General features: G+C 49.3%; 4 protein-coding genes across 6 annotated transcripts; 2 read left to right on the top strand and 2 right to left on the bottom strand.

The window, feature by feature from the left end:
- The first annotated feature begins 402 nt into the window (after positions 1 to 402).
- On the top strand, positions 403 to 5,202 carry LOC111077506 (homeotic protein female sterile). Its single transcript, XM_022371808.2, has 7 exons — positions 403 to 708; positions 1,177 to 1,268; positions 1,361 to 2,134; positions 2,198 to 2,425; positions 2,518 to 3,878; positions 3,947 to 4,075; positions 4,216 to 5,202. Exons 1-7 carry the CDS (start codon positions 695 to 697, stop codon positions 5,182 to 5,184), a joined length of 3,567 nt encoding a protein of 1,188 aa, XP_022227500.2. The 5' UTR covers positions 403 to 694; the 3' UTR covers positions 5,185 to 5,202.
- A 7,077-nt stretch (positions 5,203 to 12,279) lies between these two features.
- LOC111077499 (keratin-associated protein 6-2) lies at positions 12,280 to 13,526 on the top strand. Of its 2 annotated transcripts, none has more exons than XM_022371798.2 (3): positions 12,280 to 12,391; positions 12,481 to 12,829; positions 12,932 to 13,526. In XM_022371798.2, the coding sequence occupies exons 1-3, from the start codon at positions 12,380 to 12,382 to the stop codon at positions 13,339 to 13,341; spliced, it is 771 nt and encodes a 256-aa protein (XP_022227490.2). In that variant the 5' UTR covers positions 12,280 to 12,379; the 3' UTR covers positions 13,342 to 13,526. The 2 variants fall into 2 exon arrangements, with proteins under 2 accessions (XP_022227490.2, XP_022227491.2); XM_022371799.2 differs by having other exon boundaries at positions 12,481 to 12,823; positions 12,932 to 13,524.
- Positions 13,457 to 20,935, bottom strand: LOC111077498 (acid phosphatase type 7). 2 transcript variants are annotated; one of them, XM_022371794.2, is made up of 4 exons: positions 20,527 to 20,920; positions 14,501 to 15,014; positions 13,866 to 14,427; positions 13,457 to 13,747 (listed from the first exon to the last, which is right to left on the bottom strand). In XM_022371794.2, the coding sequence occupies exons 1-4, from the start codon at positions 20,675 to 20,677 to the stop codon at positions 13,607 to 13,609; spliced, it is 1,368 nt and encodes a 455-aa protein (XP_022227486.2). In that variant the 5' UTR covers positions 20,678 to 20,920; the 3' UTR covers positions 13,457 to 13,606. The 2 variants fall into 2 exon arrangements, with proteins under 2 accessions (XP_022227486.2, XP_022227485.2); XM_022371793.2 differs by lacking the exons at positions 13,457 to 13,747; positions 13,866 to 14,427; positions 14,501 to 15,014 and adding exons at positions 17,823 to 19,050; positions 19,127 to 19,473; positions 19,550 to 19,740 and having other exon boundaries at positions 20,527 to 20,935.
- Positions 15,277 to 16,907, bottom strand: LOC121403776 (acid phosphatase type 7-like). Its single transcript, XM_041594540.1, is given in 4 exon segments — positions 15,277 to 16,249; positions 16,348 to 16,691; positions 16,757 to 16,852; positions 16,854 to 16,907. Coding segments are annotated over 4 exon segments (1,194 nt in total). The 3' UTR covers positions 15,277 to 15,549.
- Positions 20,936 to 21,014: the final 79 nt, after the last annotated feature.

Raw genomic sequence — 21,014 nt, 5'->3', positions numbered from 1 at the left:
CTGACGAAATTTCGGTAAATTCAAAATGAAATGGCGGCGGCCGCAGTGCTGCCAACTCATTTAAGTATTAGCCATTTATGGTGAATGGCAAATACCGAAAGAGTGTGACCAGCACTGCGTGCTGCCACTCATGAGATGGCAATACAAAGACAAAGATGCAGACGAACCTATTACAAAGCCGGACTGGCACAGTTTACTTACACACGTACTTATGGTTATACATTACTAGCTGTACTAGAGTGCATCAGGCCAAGCAAAAAAGAAAAGATAACTAATAAATGCCGTTGAAATTTCGAATAAGAAAAATGGTTGCCAGACCTGGCCATTTTGATGCCCACACTGCAAAAATACTGAAAACATCACAACACTTCTAGCGCGTTAATGTTTTTGGACTGAAGAGACACAGTCACACCGACCCGGATTGCATCCCTCTATAAATTGACAGCAAATTTTGCTTGCCTGTGTGAAAAAAAAAAAGAATACATTTTCGTGGAAGTTTTTTGTGTTTGCAAACTCGCGTGCATGTCTCAATGGAGTGATAAAAAATGCAGTGACAAAATTTTCAATATGGTATAATCGGGTAGCACACAAAGTGGTGGGCAATCGTTGTTCTACTTCTCTAAATAACACACGCATACACAGACACGCCGCCGAGTGTCAACAGCTGCCCTGGCCCTGGCCGCCCGCCTTCAAAATGTCGGACATTAAGTAAGTAGCCGAAGAGGAAAATTCAAAGTGTGAAAAGGAGCCGCCAGTTGCACCATATCTCAGTATAAAAGAAAAGTGCCCAGCTAGGTTATCGTGTGTGATGTGTGGATGGTGGGTCTGATGGGTCTGAAGGAGGGTGGGAGGGCACCCACCTTTCCTCTATGTATAACACATTCAAGGTGTTTTTGCGAGTGTGTGTGTCCGTTCAGTGGTGCGTGTGTGGGTGCAGGAGCGAGTGGAAGGGTCATGTCCGTCATCCCAACAAAACCAATAAGTTTTGTTATTTGTTTGTTTTTGTATTGATCAGAGTAACAAAATATATTAAACGGGATTTTTCGTTAACATCTATAAGCGCATGTGTGAGTGTGTGCCTGTGTGGGTGTGTGCCTGTGTGTGTGGGTGTCTGCGGGGGGCTGGGGTCACTCCTGGAAGATTATTTTTATTTGTAATTTATTTTGGAAATTGCAGCGATGATTTGCTTAACTACGAGCTGGGCGACGACATCGATGATCAGGCCCTGCTCGGCGCCGATGAGGATGAGCTGCTCCTTTCGGATGAAGGTAAGTGGTGGCGTCCCGTCTCGTTGCTGCTATCCTATCCAGCAGCTCTGTAATGGGGACAAGTAATCCAATCGAATCGAATATCCTTGCAGAGCTGGAAAAAGATGTCACCAGCGAGGTGAAGCAACAAATGCGCGCCGAGGCCGAGGAATGGGCCCAGGAGCAACTGCGTCAGCATGAGCGCAAACAAAAAGCACAGTCCGCCGCTTTAGTTGAGGCAGCAACATCAGAACCAGTTGCGGCTACAGCAGCAGCAGCAGCATCTAGTTCGGAAATTGCACCCTCCACTGTGGCAGCCACATCGACTAAAAGTCCAACTACCGCGGTGGCATCTACCCCAAGCGTCCAGACAGACGCCACAGTGGTCGCGGTGGTGACGGCAGTCTCTCCCCCGCCAGCAGTGGCTGTGGAGAGAGCAACAGAAGCGACGGCCACAATGAAAAGCGCAGAACAAGTGCAGCCACAGTCGAAGAAGGAAGCCACGCCACCGACTCAGCCAAGTGGCAGTGGCAAAGCCAGTGCCAAGGCCAGCACAAGCACCACTAGCATCAGCACCAAAGAGACATCATCCAGAGATGCTGGGGATTCCACAGCCAAGCAGAGCGAGGCTGACAGTGAGAGTGAGCCCGGACTGGGACTGGGACCCTCATTGCTGGCCTCATCCCAGGAGAGCCTGCCCAGTGGCAGCTCGGCCTCCGAGCTGGCCGATCTGCGTGAGGACGAGGAGGAGCGCGAGGAGCGCACCAACTACAAGACTGGCAGCGAGCGGGTCGAAAGCAGCCACAGGCAGCATCAGGAGCACTCCCACTCGATGTCGCCATTTCAGCAGCATCAGCAAATTCAGCGGCGACACCAAAACCATTCAGGTAAGTGTCCAGCCCCTAAGGAAGTGTCTGATGTCCACAAAATAAATCGATTTCATCCCACAGACAAGTCACGAGTGGGAGGCGGTGGACGATTCATGCACGGCCAGCAGCAGCAGCAACAACAGCAGCAGCAGAATCAAATGGGCAAACCGCTGCGTGGAATGGGCGGTGCGCGTCATCACCTGCTGCGCAATCCCACGCCCATGTTCGGGACAATGCAACAGCAGCAGCAGCAGCAGCGCATGGGTATGTCTGGGATGCCGCCACCACAGCAACGATATGGCATGCCAGGTAAGACTTCTGCCACATCCTTCATCCATCCATCCATCAGCGAGAACAAACACTTGACAAGCTTCCTGCTCAAACATTCTTTCCAATTTCAGGTCAATATCCGCCTAACCAGCCACCCAACCAGTCACAACAAGCACCGAACCAACAACAGCAACAACAACAACAACATAATGCTCCTGCCTCGCCCCTGCTGAATCCCTCGCACATGATGCACCACAATCACAATCCGAATGGAGGGATACCACCGCATCTGCTGCCGCATCCGCATGAGCAAGTGCGCGTCGGTCTATTGCAGCCACCGATGGCGTATGCCCCCCAACCAGGCGGCTATCGGAATGGGGCGCTGCTGGGACCGGGTCCGCCACTCCTGCAGCCAACTGGAATGCGTCCGCCACTGTATCGCAATGCTGGCCCGCCGCCATCTGGCTATGGCGGCTATGGCGATCACGGCCATCCGCCGCCAGTGCATCCGCCACAGTTCATGAGGCCGCACAATGGCTGGAGGCCGCAGGGGGACGGCGCACGCATGCCGCGTCCACCCCTGCAGGCACTGCCGCCACACATGATGCCAGGAGCGCCGCCCAACTATCCCAATGGGATGGTGGGAATGCGCGGCCCGCCACCACAGCAACAGCAGCAGGTCCAGCAGCAGCCGCCACCGCCTCAGCCGGTGCGTGCACCACAGCAGCAACAACAGCAGCAGCCGCCTAATCCTACTCAACAGCAGCAGCAGCAGCCACAACCGAACGGTCCACCGCCCCAACAGGGTGGTGGTCCAGCGGCTATACCGCGGGTCAGCAAGGTGCTCATCAATCCGAATTTCAAGGGCGGCGTTGAGGCAGCCACAAACAAGTTCATCAAGGAGACACACTTCATGCCGGCCATCAACAGTGACGAGGAGCTGCTGCGCCAGCAGGAGGAGTTCATCAATAAGAATCGTCAGTACTTTGAGAAGCGGCGCATGGAGCGCTCGCCGCCACCGGCTGGCTCCAGCTCGAGCTCTGGGGCAGCCTCTTCGTCGGTTCAGGCTGGGGAGAGGCGACGCAGTCGTAGCCGCAGCCGTTCCCGTGGTCGCAGCTATTCGCCCGCCAAGCGTGCCGAAAGGGATCGCGAAAGGGAGCGGGAACGGGAGCGCGAGCGAGAGCGTGACCGGGAACGAGAGCGCGAACGCGAACAGCGGTATGGAACGACGAATCGGCCAGTCGCAAATCGTGGATTCCGACGTGTTGCTAGCCGTGATCGAGATGAGAATCGCAGTGGAGCAGGCGGCGCACCAGTAAGTGCCCCAGTACCCAGTGCCGGTGGAGGGGGCGGCGGAGGCGGATGTCCTGTTGTGCCCAGCAAGAGACGTCGCAGCGGCTCAAACGGCGCTGTGATTCGCAACCCCTTCTCGGGTGAGCCACGCGGACGACCCTCGGACGTTGGCGGTGGTCGCACCGCTGCCAGTGGAAAGGTAAGAACCAGTGAAGGGAAAACCTCTTGGCTTGACGCCGCTAACCTTGGCTCCGTTCCGTTTTGCAGGCCAGCGACGAGGATGAGGAGACTCGCATCTATCGCCTGGAGATTGAGAAGCAGAAGCAGCTGCGCGAAAAGATACTGCGCGACAAGGAGCTGAAGCGTAGGCGCGCGGCCGAGGAGAAGCTACATGAGGTAAGTGCCACCATCTTAGTCGTAAGTCGAGTCTCGATTGCATATTGGGAGTCAGCCCAGCCCAGTCCAGTCAGGGCGAATGAATTACATATATGAAGAGATACGCAAAGCACCAACTAGAAACCCAAATAACTTTCTAGGAGAAGCGCGCCGAACAGCACATTTCGCCAGGCCGTAACGAGAAGGAGGCAGCTAGTGCGGGACTAAGCACACCACAAAAGCAACGTCCGGCAGCCAGCAGCCACGAGCGCAAGGTAATCTCGCTGAAGCGTCGCGAAGACCAGGACCAGGCAGGGGGCAATGGCAATGGCAGTGGCAACGGCAACGGCGGGCGCAGCAGCAGACAGCAGCAAACGTCATCGATGGCGCCCGCTCGTAAGCAACTGACGGCGGCCAAGATAGCGCCGGAGGCTAAACGAAGTATAACCGAGCATCTGGCGCCCACCCCTAAGCCGCAGCACGGATCAGCTGCGGCCGCCGCCCTAGCAAGATCGAGTGGAGGCGCAGCCAGCACTGGGGGTGCAACTCCACCCACTACGTGCAAGCCCCGCGATACGCTGCGTCTGGGCACGCCCAGCGACGATGAGGTTGAGCTTGACTACGATGATGATGAACTGATGCTGGACGAGGAGGATCGCCTATTGGCCACACCCTCGCCACCACCACCCCAGCATCAGAGCCAGAGTCAGCATCAACATCAGCATCAGCATCAGCAGAGGGCAAACAGCAAGCGCTCGGCCACGCCCGATATGTTGGTAGTGAAGCGCACTCAGAAAGCCGCTCGTGGGACCAACTCGTCGTCAACGGGCAGCTTTGGCTCCTCAAATAGGCGGGTGGTGTTGAAGCCCACCAGCAATGGGAGCGGAGGAGATCAGCAGCAGCAGCAGTCCTCTCATGGCAGGCAGCGGGATAGGCGACAGCGTGGGGATGACCATTTACTGCAGAGGAAAGGGAGTAACGCGGGAGGCAGCAGCTCAGGAGGCGGCGGAGGTATCTTTGAGCGACTGGAGAAGCGGAAGGCAGCAGCATCCTCTGGAGGAAGCGGCAGTGGGGGCGGTCACAAGCAGCGTGGCCGAGGGCCGGCCCGCATTGTACTCAAGCATGATTGAGGAATGGAGATGGAGAAGGAGAAGGGGAAGAAGATAAAGTTGGAGAAACAGAAGAACGATTGAGGCAGCAAAACTAAAATTAAGCTCCAAAATGCAAACTGTAACCGATACATATATGGTTTTATTTTTCTCTATAAAATTCTATTCTGGCCGATAAATGTTGCAGATTTGATTGGCAGTAGAATCGTAAGTTCTAAAATTGATAAGTTCTTAAAATTGTTGATCTGTAGATGTTATTAGTAAGCGTAAGCCCCTTGTGCGTGTATACGTTTACCGTATAAAAACATATATTTGCGCATACAACATATAGAATATATAATACATAATAATATAATGCAAATCTTAATTGTATCTATTTACATAGATATATAGAGATATTGAGTTAGCTTGTAAGTGTAAAGATCGTATAACTATGACTAAAACGTGCTTCGTTTTCTTAACAACAACAACAACAACAACAACAAACAAACAACAATTGTATTTAAATTTAGAGTTAAGTGTGTGGGATATGCTTTAAGCTTGACCTGAACAACATCAGCAAATAGAAACGATGAAGTGGGAAAAACAGAAACCAACCAACCCTACAAGACAGACAGATATATAAATTTAGTGGAATGCAAACAACCCCATATAAATTTAAATTTAAATCTAAATATTTATACATATATACATGTACTATCTACATACATACATATACATATATCATAAAGGATATATAGCGTAATTCAATTTTAGTTGTGAATGAGTGTCTCGTTTCTTAACTACATTAAGCTCACTTAACGAATTGCTTCAATCAGATGTAATGACTCTTACCCTCTTACCTTACCTACCGCCTCTTCGAATTAATTATTGAAAATGAAATGAAATGGAATCCAGACTGTTTTATCAGCAAGCGATATTTAACTACATACATATTTGTGTAATTTTTTTAAATATTTTTTTTTTGTATGTTTTGTATTTTGTTTCGCTTGTGTTTTGATCAATGTTAATTGTAGACCTCAAGCCCATTAGCAAATAAGTTGAAACCAGAAACCTGTATGAAGAAAAATACCCACAACAAGTGGAACATTAGGCCTTAACTCTAGATTTCCTACAACTAAACAAGTCCCGATGCTAAAGCTCTTGAAAAATATAATGTTATAAATGAGACAACACATAAAAGTACACAGTACACCAATCCATCCGCCACCATTTCCATATTCACTTTATAATCGCATAGACAAATTGAAATCATGCTACACACGTGCATACATATTGACAGATCTTAATAGATCCGTTTGAGCGAGAGAAGAGAGCAGTCACCAATCCAAGGAACACAAGCCATAAAACCCATTTACGATTCTTGTTAACTTATTACCACATAAAAGCGACACACACACACACACACACAAACTACACTACACACCACACATATATATTGACACCGCTGATAGATAGATGTGCGATAATGTGTGTATATCTAGAAAGGATTCAAGAAAAATTAAAATCCTATTCGAAACTTAAGTATAAGCTCCATTGAAACGGTGTAAAAGAGTCAGAGAATGTATTGAAGCAACGAGCTAAATGGATAAAAGATAACTAGAGATCAAAAGCAAAGCAAATATGCATACATATGCATAAATAAATACTGTATGCCTGCCTGTAACAAAAAATACACAAAATGCCGATATAATTATAATCAAAGCGAATCCTAATGCGAAAAATGTAGGCAGAAGAAGCAGGTTCTTCGGTTTATAATTGTAACTTCTTGTCCTTGAGATATATTTTGTTTGAAATTTTATTAATGTGACCACATGTATCCGCATATAACACACATACATACATATGTAGACATAGGGATGTGCATATTGTCTCTATGCTATATATATAACTATAGGAGAAGAAAGTACACAAAGAAAGCACGCAAAATATTATTCAATGCAAGAATACAAATTGGCATGCAAATATAAATGAAATGAAATGGTATGGTATCGTATATACGTAGGTATATACGTACATAAATAGCTCTAATAATCGTAATGCTATACAATATGATATAATATATGGATTAATAAAAAACAAATTATATTACATGCATACGTAAAAAACATGCAGCCGCATAACTGTATAAAAAACATCTTAAGTTATTCCACGCCACGTGATTCTAGCTTTATAAGAACAAACAAACAAAAAACAAAAAAAGACACTGAACAAACTGAACAAAACAGAAAACAGAAAACCGAAAACCGAACCCACACTCGTAGTGGAGAATATACATACTAGTACATAATATTGCAAAAGTAACGATTCCAATCCAATCCAAGCAAATCCGAGTCTGTGATTATTTTTATATTATTCTTATTATTACGCATAAACTACTACTACTCTACTACTACTACTACAACTACTATATGACATTAACTATCTATTCCTTAGACACACACACACACACACACACACACACACACAGTCCCGCAATATACTATGTTTTGTTTCTATACCCTCCCGCCCATCCACCTTTTATGACCTGATATAACTTATTGTTTTGTACACATCTATATATCATCTATGAAACTAGATACTAAGTTCACTCTATGACTCTAATCACCCGTCCAGACACAACCAGTCTGCGTGTGTGACTCTTATGTATTTACTTACTTGTAAGATTCCTTTTGGGGGGAGTGCGGGCCTACCCGCACCTATACACACACACAACACACATTTCACCCAGCTTCATAACATTAGAGCTCTCTATCCATTAAATCCATACAGCATACAACATTTTGTATAGTTAAGAACGTACATACATATGTACATACATATGTAGGCAGACAGACAACTCGATGTTACTCTACTCTACTGTAGTCTAGTGAGTTTGCGTGAGTGTGCGCGCTTTACATACCCCCCGATGTCTGCACGAACTCAATCGTATATCGTATATTTATTATAATTTTAAGATACTCGTATCTACTACTATATGCATACATACATACACACACACACACATAGAGATTTTTGTTGTTTAGTTAATTTTATTGAAATGATTTTTTTGTTTTTGTTGAAGTTTGTTAACTTAATTATGTTTATAATTGTTATAACCTCATCCCATCCCATCCCATCCCATGCCCAGTTCTAGTTCCAGTTCCGCAGTCAATCAAAAATTTACTCGTCAGTGAATGCCAGTGAAAACGCAACTGTACCCCCCATTCCAACTTAATTGATTAATCCATCATGCCATCCCTCTCATATTCACACACATCAAACAGTCTATCGCTATCTTTTTCTCTTCTGTGCTCCGCTCGTCCGCTCCGCTCCGCACCACCACCAGCAACACCAAAGCAACGCAACCACACCTGCAACTGCACCTACAGCAGAGCTGAACCGGAACGCAAGGATATTATGGAGCGAGATCGAGAACGGCGGCGGCGAGAGCGGGAGCCGAAGCGCGAGCGAAGGCAGAGCACTATTTAGATTAATTTTACTCAAAGGACTAATATCGAATACCTATATGAAACCCTAAATTAACTTTCTTTCAGCACAAACCTCTGTACAAATCGAACATGAAAAAATGAGAAAAAAACGTACAAAAAAGAAAAAGAATAATCAAAACGAAACGAAACTAAACTAAAAGAAACAAAGAATGAATGAAGTGAAAAGATCTAGAGAGACAAACAAATCACACACTAAATAGTTAGAGAGATGGGGCGAGTGGCCCGTGGCCCGTGGCCCGTGGCCCGGCCCCGTCGTGAGGGAAGCCCGAAGCTGAACCTGATTCTGGGCAAAAGAACTTTTGAAGAAGACTTAATAAAATTGATATATACACGAATGCATACATATATATATAGCGGAAGAGACAGTCAGTCCTATATATATTTGTGTGTACGTATATTTTTTACAGCAATCAAATCAAATAAAATCCCTTTTCATTTCGCGGGCGGGTGGTGATCTATCCTCTGATCTATGTCCCTAGCATCAGCGTCAGCATCAGCATCATCTGAGTTCCAGTGCCCCCAGGCATTGTCCGGCCAGGTCAACTCCCAACAATTTATGCCCCAGCCTGGCTTAAATTACTCATTGTTTGGCGTTCTATCATTAGACAACGAATGGAGTGACTCACTGCCTTGTCACATCACATCTATTGCGGCTTTGATTCAGTGATGGAACTACGGCAGTGGAACTTTTTAGAGGATCTCCACTACGGGCGGGCTCTCAGAGGTACGCAGCAGTCTACATATTACCAAAATGATGTTTGCACTGGTCTAGTCGTTTCTTGCGCTCTCTGATGTAGGCAACAAAATTGTTCCCGTTCAATTTACTCTCAGGCTGTACTCGACCTGTGGATCTTCAGTTCCGATTTGCCCATGTTCCATGGTTCTGTTGTAATGACTTCATATCAGCCCCCACAAGCGGGCGCCGTGGGATGGATCTTTGGGCTTGGACTTGGGCTTGGTTGTGGTCTTGGGCCGGTGCAGGGGTTCGCACGATGCACATGGATAATCGTGTGAAGTATTCTTGGTCTTGGCCAATGGTCTTGGCAGTAGCATGCAATTATGCAAAGTGCAAGTTCAACGGAAAAGGCCATGGTTTTGTTTTGTTTTTGTTTCGCTGTGTTGTCGTTGTCGTTGTCGCATTCATTGTTCCCCCTTGAGACTCGAGATTTGTTGTACTCTGTAGTACAAGTGCGAGTGCCTCCCAGCCCAGCCCAGCCCAACCTAAACCCACTCCCCACGATCATCATCATCATAATCATAATTTGCTGCTTCATTTGCCCGGGCACCCGGTCGGTGCACTTGGCCTGCGGTTTTGCCCCCTCTCGTCTGGCGAGCACTTTCTGTGTTGTTTAATTATAATTAAATCTATTTGTAAATATAATTGGTGGGCGTGCAATGATGCAACATTGCTGTTGCTGCTGTTGCTGTTGCTGCTGCTGATCGTGATTTGGTTTTGTAAATTAGAACATCGAAACATATGCTAACGCCCCCATCTGTGCCAGCTTCTACACTGCTGCTAGGCTCCTCCATATCCATGAGCATTACGTATACGCTGAATGCTTTCTGTGAAATGCTGCCTTGGCTCTGCCGTGTTGGGGGCTGATGGGGCTCTGTGTAATAAGCTTTTAGGCCTCGGCATTAAAGAATCATTGTCTCAGTGGCTGTCGCTGTCGCAGTCGCAGAGTTGGAGCCACAAACTCTCAGGCCACTCTCAGGCCCATGTACACACATAGCCATAGCCATAGCCATAGCCATGGCCAAGTGGCCAAGTCATCGCCGGGCCTGAGAGTTGGGGCTCCCAGCCAGCTACTTGGTTCACACTTTTCACATGCCCGGCATGAAGAACAATGTTGTTCCACTCATATGGGGAGAGGCAGCGGCAGCCCCATCGAGATCGACAGCCACAACTCTGACTCTGACATGTACTCGTATCTGTGGATGGATGACTATCGCTATTGACACACGTTTCTGTATCTGTATCTATAACTAAAGTGGGGAAGGGATTATTATTTTGGCTGCTACAATCGAAGGTACCCTTTAAGAAGAAAATATGCATACATCTGTACATAGAAACGTTGGGGGGGGGGGCCCCCACATGCACACGTAATAATTGTTGATTTAGTACGGGAACTCTCGGGAATTCTCTTTTTTTACGAGGGCCGAAGTGTTTATTTCGTATTTATACGAATTATTTATGCCCACTTAGATTAAGTTCAAAAATGTCTTGCCTTCATGGGCTCCGTGGTGAAAAGTCTTTAGTCTGTCAGTCTCTCTTTAGCCATGTCAGAAGCATTTATCCCATTTCCATCCCCGAACCCATCCCCATTTCTATTTCAATTTATTTTTATGATTCCAGACCGTTACATTTTAAAAATGAGTCACCCTTGGAGACCTGAAAATGAGAGGGGGCACTTACCCGCAGGCAGGCCTCTGCCTCTGTCTGCCCTCGGACATAGAGGCGATAGTTGGTGACAATTAACTCCTTTGTTGCCAAAAAACAGAGATCCGCTTGGGTTTCTCTTTTCTGGTAGGCAGTTTGTAGGTAGAAGATACCCAATACCCGAGATTTTAGTTGGCTTAGCAAAGACCTGGAAAGTGAAAAACCCAACCATCCCTCCCCCCCCAACCAGCCCCCAGGTGCGAACTGATTTGAAACACTTTCAATGACTCACGTACGAAGTACGACAGCCCCAATATTATCCAACTAAATCGCCTGCACTGCACTGGACTGGATCTAGATATGTATTATGTACGAGAGTTTGGTACTACGATTGCTGCTTTTGGCCTGAATCATTTCATTTCGTTGCGGTTTGTTTGTGACTGCGACTATTTTGTGTTTTATGTTGGGCAATTAGTTGGCCCAGGGTCAAGTTAATGATTCAATTAGCATTTGTCATCATTGTTATGGCCCCTGCCGTTTGAAGTGGGGGATAATTGATACCCAGATCGTGGGAATATTGATAATGATGGTGTACCGGCCTCCCCCGTCACCCGTACACCACACCACAAACACACCCAATCATATGTAGATCAATTGTTGAGGGGAAAGAAACACTGAGAAGTCGACCTGCAGCTTACCTTAACGTATTCCTTCTACGATGGGTTAAATTTATGAGTATTTATCATTGGGGAGAGGAGACTCTCGCTTGACAGTTGGAATCCAGCAGGGGATTCAGCAGAAAGTACCCAAAAGGGCAGTCCAATCAAGTAGGATGCTTTATATGTTACCCAATACAAGATGTGTGCTATGCATAATCCTAGAAATATACATGTATCCAACATCAGTTCTCCATTTTCTTAGTTATCCACTCATCTATGAGGATCTACTATCCCCGAGTCGGAGTCAACACATCCCAGTCAAGATAAGAAACCCCCCTGCCCAGGAAAGACATTCGCTTGAGCTTGATCAGAGCTTGGCTCGTGTCATTCCGCTGAGCAGAAGAGATAGATCACACAGGGCAGGGCAGGGCAGGCACTCGTGCAGCTTCAACTTCACAGCTCTCTCTCTCTCACGCTCTCAGCCAGCACTTGACCAAAAAGTAAGCTGGCAACAGAGAGAGATGGGGAGAGAGCCACTTGCGCTTGTGGCCCATTCCGTTGTGTATAAAAGCGAGTGCTGGGGCGGCATTCGGATCATTAGACAAGTGTCAAGTGGCGCGTGCGCAGTAGCCAGTTCCAGTAATCAGTTGCAGTCCAGAGACCACACACCCACAGGCGTCCCCAACATGAAGTGCTTTGTAAGGCGGCGCAGACTCAAGCCAGGACGCAAGCTGGCTGGGATTACATTACCTATGGGATCTAACCCCGTGATTGATTGATTTTGCAGTTCGTTCTGGTTGCTGCCAGCCTGATGCTGAGCTCAGTCTGGGCCGAGGACCCGGCGGCGGTGGAGCTGGCTGTAGATGCACCTCTGGCCGAGGATCAGGTGAGCGCGGCCAGCAGCTATGCCCCGCTGCAGGAGAAGAAGCAGGAAAAGCGCTATGTTGGTGGCTACGGTGGCTACGGTGGCTACGGCGGATATTCTGGCTATGGCAGTGGCTACGGCAGCCCCCTGGGAGCGGGCTACGGAGCAGCAGGCTATGGCAGCGGCGTGGGCGTTGGCGTTGGCGCCGGACTGGGCGTGGACAGCTACTACAATCCGTACAGCTCCCGGTCGCTGGGAGGCCTAGGTGAGGGTGAGCGCCACATGGAGTTCGCAGCTCTCTTCGGAGCTTCGGCTCGACCTGATCCGGAGTTGGTAATCACTCGCATCCCTTTTGTTTGTTCCCCACCCACAGATGGCTCTGCAGTTGGCGGATACGGAGGCTACGGCTCCGCCCTGGGTGGCTATGGATCTGCTTTGGGCGGCTACGGATCCAGCTTGGGCGGCTACGGATCCAGCTTGGCTGGTTTCGGCTCCGGCCTGGGCGGCGTCGGCGGTGTCGGCGGCTACGGATCCTACAACTCGAATCCCTACGCCCTGTCGTCGTACTACAATGGGCGCCTGGGCAGCGGCCTCGGCGCTGGCACTGGATATCCCTACTACAACACGCGCTTCGGAGCCGGCGGCTATCCCTCCAGCTACTACACAAGCAACTACGGCAACAGCGTCGTGGGCGGCGGCCTGGGCGCCCTGGCCGGTGGTGGCGTGCCGCCCATCGGTTCCGGCTACAACTACGGAGCGGGCATCTCGGGCACCGTCTACTAGGGTGGTGTTGTGCTACATCCCCGGCACTCGACCTCCATCCGTTCATCCTCGCCCATGCCCACGCCCACGCCCAACGCCCAACGCCCAACGTTCAGCATCTAAGCTTAGTGGAATTTATCTCTATTTTTTTTTTGTCTTCAATTTTTTTTCTAACTTAATTTGTATTAAAAAAAAAATGCATAAAAAAACAGAAGTAGCAGCACGATGAGGAGTATCCTGGAATATCCCAAGAGATTAATCCACGAGTACACATAATTAATGTCAGTTAGTGGGACGAGCCATAGGAGCCGTGCTTGTCCTTGATCACCCAGAAGGAGTCCACAATGTCACCGTCCTTGTCGTCGGACACCTGCTCGAAGTGCAGATGAGTGCCATTGTGCGCCTTAAGCCGGGTATAGCCATAGTCCTGAAAAAGAGAGCACCAGCACAGTGATTATTCACTCCAGAACACAGCAGAACATGCCGCCTTCATAATGTGAGACGACTCTGAACTATATATGTAGTACTGGGAATGGGTAACCTACGTTGCTGTGGAAGGCATTCCATGCGGGCAGATCGTTGGAGAAGGGTTCGCGAGCCTCCTTGCAGCCCGCCGAGCCGGTAATTATCTGAATGGGTGCCTTGGCATTCGTGTACGGCTGCTGGGCACTCCCGTTGTAGACCTTGAAGTCGTAGATGGGCCAGAGACGCGTGTAGAAGTGCTCGTGAGCGAAGATCTCCACGTCGACGCCGTGCTTGTAGAAGAGATCTTCGAGGCCGAACCACTTGACTAGGGGCAGGCCCTGGCGGATGTACGTCTCCAGCTTGCCGTCGCAGTCGTATTCCTTTTCGTCGCTGCAGTACATCGGACGGTGGCCGTACGTAATGATCCAGGGTCGCTTCGCTCGATTCTCCGGCAGATTGGCCTCGGCCAGGTCGCGTTCCAGCCACTCGAACTGCTTCGTCAGCAGCTTGACGCCGTAGTTGAGGAAGTAGTAGACCTCCGTCGAGAAGGAGACAAAGTGCACGGGCCCCAGATCGAAGCTGTACCACAGGCTGTCCGTCTCCCCGGGCATGTTGAAGCGGGCCCGATAGTTCGAGAAGTTGCTGCAAGACAAGCAAAAGACCGAAGCCGATTAGGAGGGGTTCCGATATGGCGGCATGTGCAATGTACACTCACTACTTCTCCTCGTGGTTGCCTGGACAGACCATGTAGGGCACGTAGGCGGCCACCGTCTCGATCTGGCGCATGAAGGCATCGCCCACGGCCGCATTGTCCGTGTCCATGTCGTAGGCAAAGTCACCCACATGGATGATGGCATCGTACATCCCCTGCTCCGTGTCCTGCTGCAGCCGACCCAGCGACTGGGCATTCTCGTTGCCCATGTCCCCGAAAATGGCCAGCGAGGGCGACCAGTTCTCGCCCGCCGGCGGTGTCTTAAAGCTGAACACTGGTGACCAGCCCAGCTCACTGCCGCAGCTGTACTCGTATCGCGTGTCCGGCTGCAGGTCCCTCAGCATCACATTGTGCACGTACTGCCGACGAGCCTTTCGGCCGCCGTCCACGAAGCGCTGCCAGGTGCCCTTCACCACGGTCAGCTTGTCCTTGGCGTAAGCTCCACGGGCGTAGTTCACCAGCGAGGCGTTGGGAGAGCCGCGCGTCGACCAGGTCACCGTAATCTCCCTCAGGCTGTCTGCAATGGCAATAACAATGGCAACGTTGTGCTTTTACTTGGGACAATTAAATAAAAACAAGCAAGAGCACAAAGCTAGCAGCTCCTGGGGCTAAACAGATCTTAGCAGAGTTATGTATGTATGGCTACCATACATTCTGCAGATCAATTAGCAGGCAGGACTGCGGGTCCATCTTTCATTCAAACACTATTCCGGTAAAAATTCGATTTATTTGCACGCCGCATAAAAATAATATAAAAAGGGGAATTGGAATACGAATACGGATACAGATACAGATACAGATACAGATATATGTGTGTATATCGAACGTGATAGTTGGGTTAAAAATCCTCTTATGCAGGACTTGAACAGGATACTTTTGTGGTATATAGTACAATAAAAATACAAATACAACTATTTCGTCGCTATAAAATTGAAAAAATAAACACACTTCTCGTGTTGGGAAACCTTTAAAATAACTTTTTACAAAATTTGTGGGAGATTATCACAAAGTTTCCAGCCATGGCAGAGATCAGGAAGCACACAGATCAGAGATCACAGCTCAGACCTGTAGGCGCCCTGCTTGTCCTTGACCACCCAGAAGTGATCGATGACCTCGCCCTTCTTGTCGTCAGAGACCTGCTCAAAGTACAGGTGGGTTCGATTGTGGGCCTGCAGGCGCAGATAGCCAAAGTCCTGGCTGTGGAAGGCGCTCCAGGGTGGCATGCGTTCGAGAAAGGGTTCACGGCCCTCATGGTTGCCGGCAGCTCCCGTAATTATGTGAACGGGTGCACCGGGATTCACATACGGCTCGGCCAGCGAGCCATTGTACACCGTGTAGTTGTACATGGGCCACATCCGCTCGTAGCAGTGCTCGTGGGCCCACAGTTCCACGTCCACGCCGTACTTGTAGAAGAGCGGCTCCAGACCGAACATCTCCAGAAAGGGCAGACCCTTCCGCACGACAGTCTCGTGGTTGGTGCAATCATCGCTGTTCGCATTGCTGCAGTACATGGGACGGTGCCCGAAGGTGATGATCCAGGGACGCCTCTGGCGGTTCTCCGGCCGATTCGCATCGATGAGGTCCCGCTCCAGCCAGTCGTACTGCAATACGATCTGCTTGAGGCCGAACTGTGTGAAGTAGTAAAACTCCGTGCTGAAGCCGATAAAGTGCACGGGTCCCATGTCGAAGCTGTAGAACATGTTCTCCGATCCGCCCGGCATGCTGAACCGATTGATGTAGTGCGAAAAGTTGCTGCGGCGATGGATTGGGATTAATCTGCACTCTCGGTATCGGTATCGGCATCGGTCTCGGTCTGCACCGGTCTGACCGAGCGTCTCGGATCCACTTACTACTTCTCCTCGTGATTGCCCACACAGACCATGTATGGGGCATATGCGGCCACTGTCTCCACCTGGCGCATAAACTCGTCGCCCACCTCCCCGTTCTCGTTGCTCATGTCGTAGGCAAAGTCGCCCACATGGATTATGGCGTCGTACAGGCCACGCTGCGTCTCCCGCTGCAGGGCCGGCAATGAGGCGGCATTCACCACGCCCATGTCCCCGTAGATGGCCAGCGAGGGCGACCAGTCGCTGTGGCCGAACTGCGTGCGGAACCAGTAGGTGGCCGACCAGCCCAGCTGGCTCCCGCAATGGTAGCGGTACGTGCTGTTGGGCTCCAGTTTCGTCAGCGTCACCTGCATTTAGTCACCAGGTTAGTGTGTGTGTCTGTGTGTGTGTGAGCCGCATGCTGGATACTCACGCGATGAATGTACTGTGTGGCCTTCTTGGGTCCGCCATCCACAAAGGCTGTGGGTCCGTGCGGCGCCTTTGGCCAGCCGCTGAAGTCCCTCGATGCCGAACTCGCAAAGCGATTCGTTGGTGTTGTCGCGCGTGTTCCAGGTGACGACCATGTCGAGCACGGTTTCTGCAGGAGCGGAGCACACGGCGAACCGAGATTAACTTTGAGCCACACACTCAAGCACTTAAACACACACACGCATAAACGCACACACCACTGCTTACCCAACGACAAAGCAGTTCTGTTTTTGTTTGGTTGATAAAGCAGTTTAATGGAACAAAAGGTACACAGAGATTCAACAAGCCATAGTCGTAGTGATCCGACCATTAAGATAAGTGGGGGGAGGGAGGGACTCTACTCTTTCACTGAAAATCAAACAAGACAAGCCACGTCATGTCTTTTGTTTCAACTTGAACTGCTTGTAGGTATAGAACACCGCTAACTATTTTTGTTAACATTTCGCCTGCAGGTAAAATAAAATATAAACTATAACCCAAAAAGAAGAAAGGCTTTTTAAACAAAATTATAGAGCGGATCTACGGTGAATACAATATTTATAGCTTGATAGATTGATCTCTACAATATTCACATAGGTTAGGTTAGTGGACCCCAAGGGGCAAAAAGTTTATCAAACATTGTATTAAGAATTCTCTGCAACATTGTTTTTGCAGGCAGTTTCGCTGCGTCCTCTTAAAACCATTTAAGAATGCAGCGTACTTCCAAGATGTATGTAAGCAGGAACACCCCGGATCATTCCTCACTTTCAATGTTAATGATGCCTCGTTTACGCGTACCTGTGGATAGCACAAGTCCGGGGCGTCGCCAGCAATAATGACTAAAGTGCCCTCCTTTCTCACTTGAAATCTGAGCGGGACAGACGTTCAGTCTATGTACTTACATATTATAAGCAAACCGAACTGATGTTATTTCGTTAGCGTCTTTTTAGAATGCTCGCCTCACTGAAATGAGCGACAATAAATTAGCTACATTTAAGAAAACGAATGAGGGGTAACATCGCCCGATAATCCATAAGAGTCCATCATATATACATATATATATGTACACAACACGTGTACATAAATGATACACAATTCAGACGGACAAAGGAGCTTCTGCCGCTCACAAGGTAAATTAAAATATATAGAGAAACAACATAACTTAGCGCTAGCTCCCTCCACCTTCTGTTCCGATATCAATGCGAGTACCGGGGCTCTTAGAATATATACATACATATGTAAATATTTATGTCTAGTATAGATATTAAAACTAAATGCACTTTGATGCAAAAGTAGTGTCCACATAATTGCCTGGGGGCCATTGGAAATGTCTAGTTAAAATACAGTTTGTTGTTTGTTCTGGGCTCGAAGGGGAATGGGGAAATGTTACAGCCGCCAGGTAAAGCTAATTCCTGATTTGTGATTGTGAATGTGCGCTAATAATACTGCCAGTTATCCTACAATTCCTACTAAATGTTCTAGCTATATGTGCTCAGGTTGTTGGCCGGTTGTCGGTTGACGGAGACTCGTTCAGCTTGGTTTCGAGGCCCTGGCCTTCAGTTCTGATTCAGATAGCTGCCGTGTTTCGATTTGATTAGCCAGAATTGATCTATGATGGCTCCGTTCTGGTCGTCGGAGACCTGCTCGAAGTGCAGGTGGGTGCGATTGTGGGCCCTAAGGCGGGTATAGCCATAGTCCTGGCTGTGGAAAGCACTCCACTCGGGTATTTTGCCCTTGAAAGGCTCGCGTCCCTCATTGCAGCCAGCCGAACCAGTGACAATGTGTACCGGCGCCCCGGGATTCTCGTAGGGCGAGTCCCGGAGCGTTCCATTGCGCACCTCGTAGTCGTAAATGGGCCACAGTCTCTCGTACGAATGCTCGTGGGCCCAGATGGCAACATCCACGCCAAACTCGTAGAGGAGCGGCTCCAGTCCGAACATGTGAACGAAGGGCCAGCCGACCCTGGTGAGGGTCTCCGAGTGGGTGCAGTCGTTGTCGTTCTCGTTGCTGCAGTACATGGGCCGATGGCCGTAGATGATGATCCACGGACGCTTCGCCCGATTCTCAGGCAGATTGGCCTGCTCCAGGTCCCTCCTCAGCCATTCGTACTGAAAGACCAGGGTCTTGACGCCGTAATTCATAAAGTAGTAGACTTCCGTCGAGATGCCGATGAAGTGCACGGGTCCCAGATCGAAACTGTAGAACATGTTCTCCGTCCCACCCGGCATGCTGAATCGGGCCCGATAGTTGGAGAAATTGCTGCACGGAAAGCACACGGAATTAGCACAGCACCCCTGTCCTCCCTGGACTCCTCTACCGACTACCGACTACTCACAACTTCTCTTCGTGGTTGCCCGGCACCACCATGTAGGGCAGGTAGGCGGCCACCGTCTCTATCTGCCGCATGAACTCATCCCCGACGCGCGCCTCCTTCGTGTTCATGTCGTAGGCAAAGTCACCCACATGGATGATGGCATCATACATCCCCTGCTGCGTCTCCTGCTGCAGGCGGGCCAGCGACTGGGCATTCTCGTTGCCCATGTCCCCGTAGATGGCCAGCGAGGGCGACCAGTCTGCATCGGCGTCGGGCACCGTGCGAAACTGATAGACGGCCGACCAGCCGAGGGCGCTGCCGCAGTGGTAGGCATAGGAGGAGTTCGCCTCTAGCTGGCTAAGCGTCACCTAAGTGGAGGCAATGAGAGCGGAGTGGATGAGTGGCTGTGCTCTGCAGAGTGGACCCTGCTCGCTAGGCGCATACCCTGTGGATAAACTGCGTGGAGTGCTTGCGGCCGCCATCCACGAACTTGGTGGCCGTGCCTTGGGCACGCTGATTGAGCCTGGAGGAGGGCGCCTGTCCGGCCACTATCAGTCCGTACTCGACAATGCTGGCCGTATCCGGCGGCAGGCTGCGCGTTGACCAGGTAACAACCATCTCGCTGGCGGTGCGCTCTGGCGAGGTTGAAGCCGAGGGATGCGGGAATGCAGAAAAAAGAAACAAAACTTGAGCAATTTCGTTTTTGGCCAAAGAAGGGGGAAGTTCGGTGCGGTGCATCAGAGGCATTCAAGATCAAATGTCGTTGCTGATTAATTTCTATTGTTTTTGTTTGCTTTGTTCCGCAGCTCGTGTCATTGCTACTGTTATTGTTATTGTTTTCTTATCGCAATGGGTGCTACAGAAACTAGCACAAAAAGCTGCTCGGATTACGCCCTTATCGCTATAATAGGGGCTAGGCTTGGGCCCCCCCCTCCCACCACGCGCCACTCACACACGTTTCAACACCGAGTTCTATAATTGGATTTGGTATTTGCTTTCCCAGTATGTTTACTTGGGAGGCTATCTATAACCATGACAGCTCCAGAAGTTTCGAAAAGAATAATGTTTCTCCCCCAAAAAGAAAGTGTGTGTAAGCTGTACTTAAAGTTAACAACTTTGCGAGAGTTACGAGAGAGCCCTGGACAGCTGATAATTGTTCCCCTGAGTGCAGTCAGCCTTTGCTCCATTTGGAGGCGATCGACATGCATGTGCCAACGGGGTGGAGCTGTAACTGTAACTGGAACATTCCATCGCCCTTGGGATTGGGAGTGGAGGGGATTAGTGCAAGTGCGCGATTTGATTCGCTTGCAGTTTAGCACTGGGATGGGATAGTACAGTCATTTGGACACATCATGCGTGGCATGCACACACACTCATTCTCACACGACACAAAATGTTTATTTATATAATGAAAGACTCACCGCCAAAGGCCAGATGCACTTGCTCCGGCTGGTAGTGGACAATGTTGACCTCCTCCGGTTCAGCCCCCAGCACTTGGGGGATGAACCCAATGCCGCCGCCGGCCACCAGGAGTAGCGACGTCAGCAGCAGCAGTTGATGCAAGGGCTGCATTCTGTTGTTGGTTTAGTTTCTGCTTTTCCGCTTGTGGTTGCACTTTACTAGAGCAATAACATTGCCAAATTACAACTGCGTCGTTTCGATTTATCTTCGTTGTTTTTGTTTCTGTTTTTGTTTGTGGCTTGTGTTGTTGCTGTGGCTGCAGCGACGTGACGACGAGAACGTTTACGGGAATACAAAACAGAATTAATTTGTGCACGTATGGGAAGGGAATATATAGCAAGTGCAGAGCGGGAGCAGTGTGACCATAACGAGGTTTCGGCCAGTGCGACCATAAGATCGCACAACATTATTGATATATCAATTAAATATCAATTAAATTGACAAGTGA

Source organism: Drosophila obscura, unplaced genomic scaffold, assembly GCF_018151105.1.
Source record: "Drosophila obscura isolate BZ-5 IFL unplaced genomic scaffold, ASM1815110v1 contig_29, whole genome shotgun sequence".
Taxonomy (NCBI): domain Eukaryota; kingdom Metazoa; phylum Arthropoda; class Insecta; order Diptera; family Drosophilidae; genus Drosophila; species Drosophila obscura.
The sequence above is the reverse complement of the archived record's forward strand: the minus strand, read 5'-3'. Positions and strand labels throughout refer to the sequence as shown.

What these genes read in the sequence shown, in the direction of transcription:
- LOC111077506 (XM_022371808.2), top strand. An exon ending in GCGACACCAAAACCATTCAG is followed by an intron (nt 2,135 to 2,197) that starts GTAAGTGTCCAG and finishes TTCATCCCACAG; the next exon opens with ACAAGTCACGAGTGGGAGGC. An exon ending in GCAACGATATGGCATGCCAG is followed by an intron (nt 2,426 to 2,517) that starts GTAAGACTTCTG and finishes TTCCAATTTCAG; the next exon opens with GTCAATATCCGCCTAACCAG.
- LOC111077499 (XM_022371798.2), top strand. An exon ending in GCTGGGAGGCCTAGGTGAGG is followed by an intron (nt 12,830 to 12,931) that starts GTGAGCGCCACA and finishes CCCCACCCACAG; the next exon opens with ATGGCTCTGCAGTTGGCGGA.
- LOC111077498 (XM_022371793.2), bottom strand. Translation starts at nt 20,677, where the DNA reads ATGCAGCCCTTGCATCAACTGCTGCTGCTGACGTCGCTACTCCTGGTG. An exon ending in AGTGCATCTGGCCTTTGGCG is followed by an intron (nt 19,741 to 20,526) that starts GTGAGTCTTTCA and finishes CAACCTCGCCAG; the next exon opens with AGCGCACCGCCAGCGAGATG. An exon ending in CCACGCAGTTTATCCACAGG is followed by an intron (nt 19,474 to 19,549) that starts GTATGCGCCTAG and finishes GCCTCCACTTAG; the next exon opens with GTGACGCTTAGCCAGCTAGA.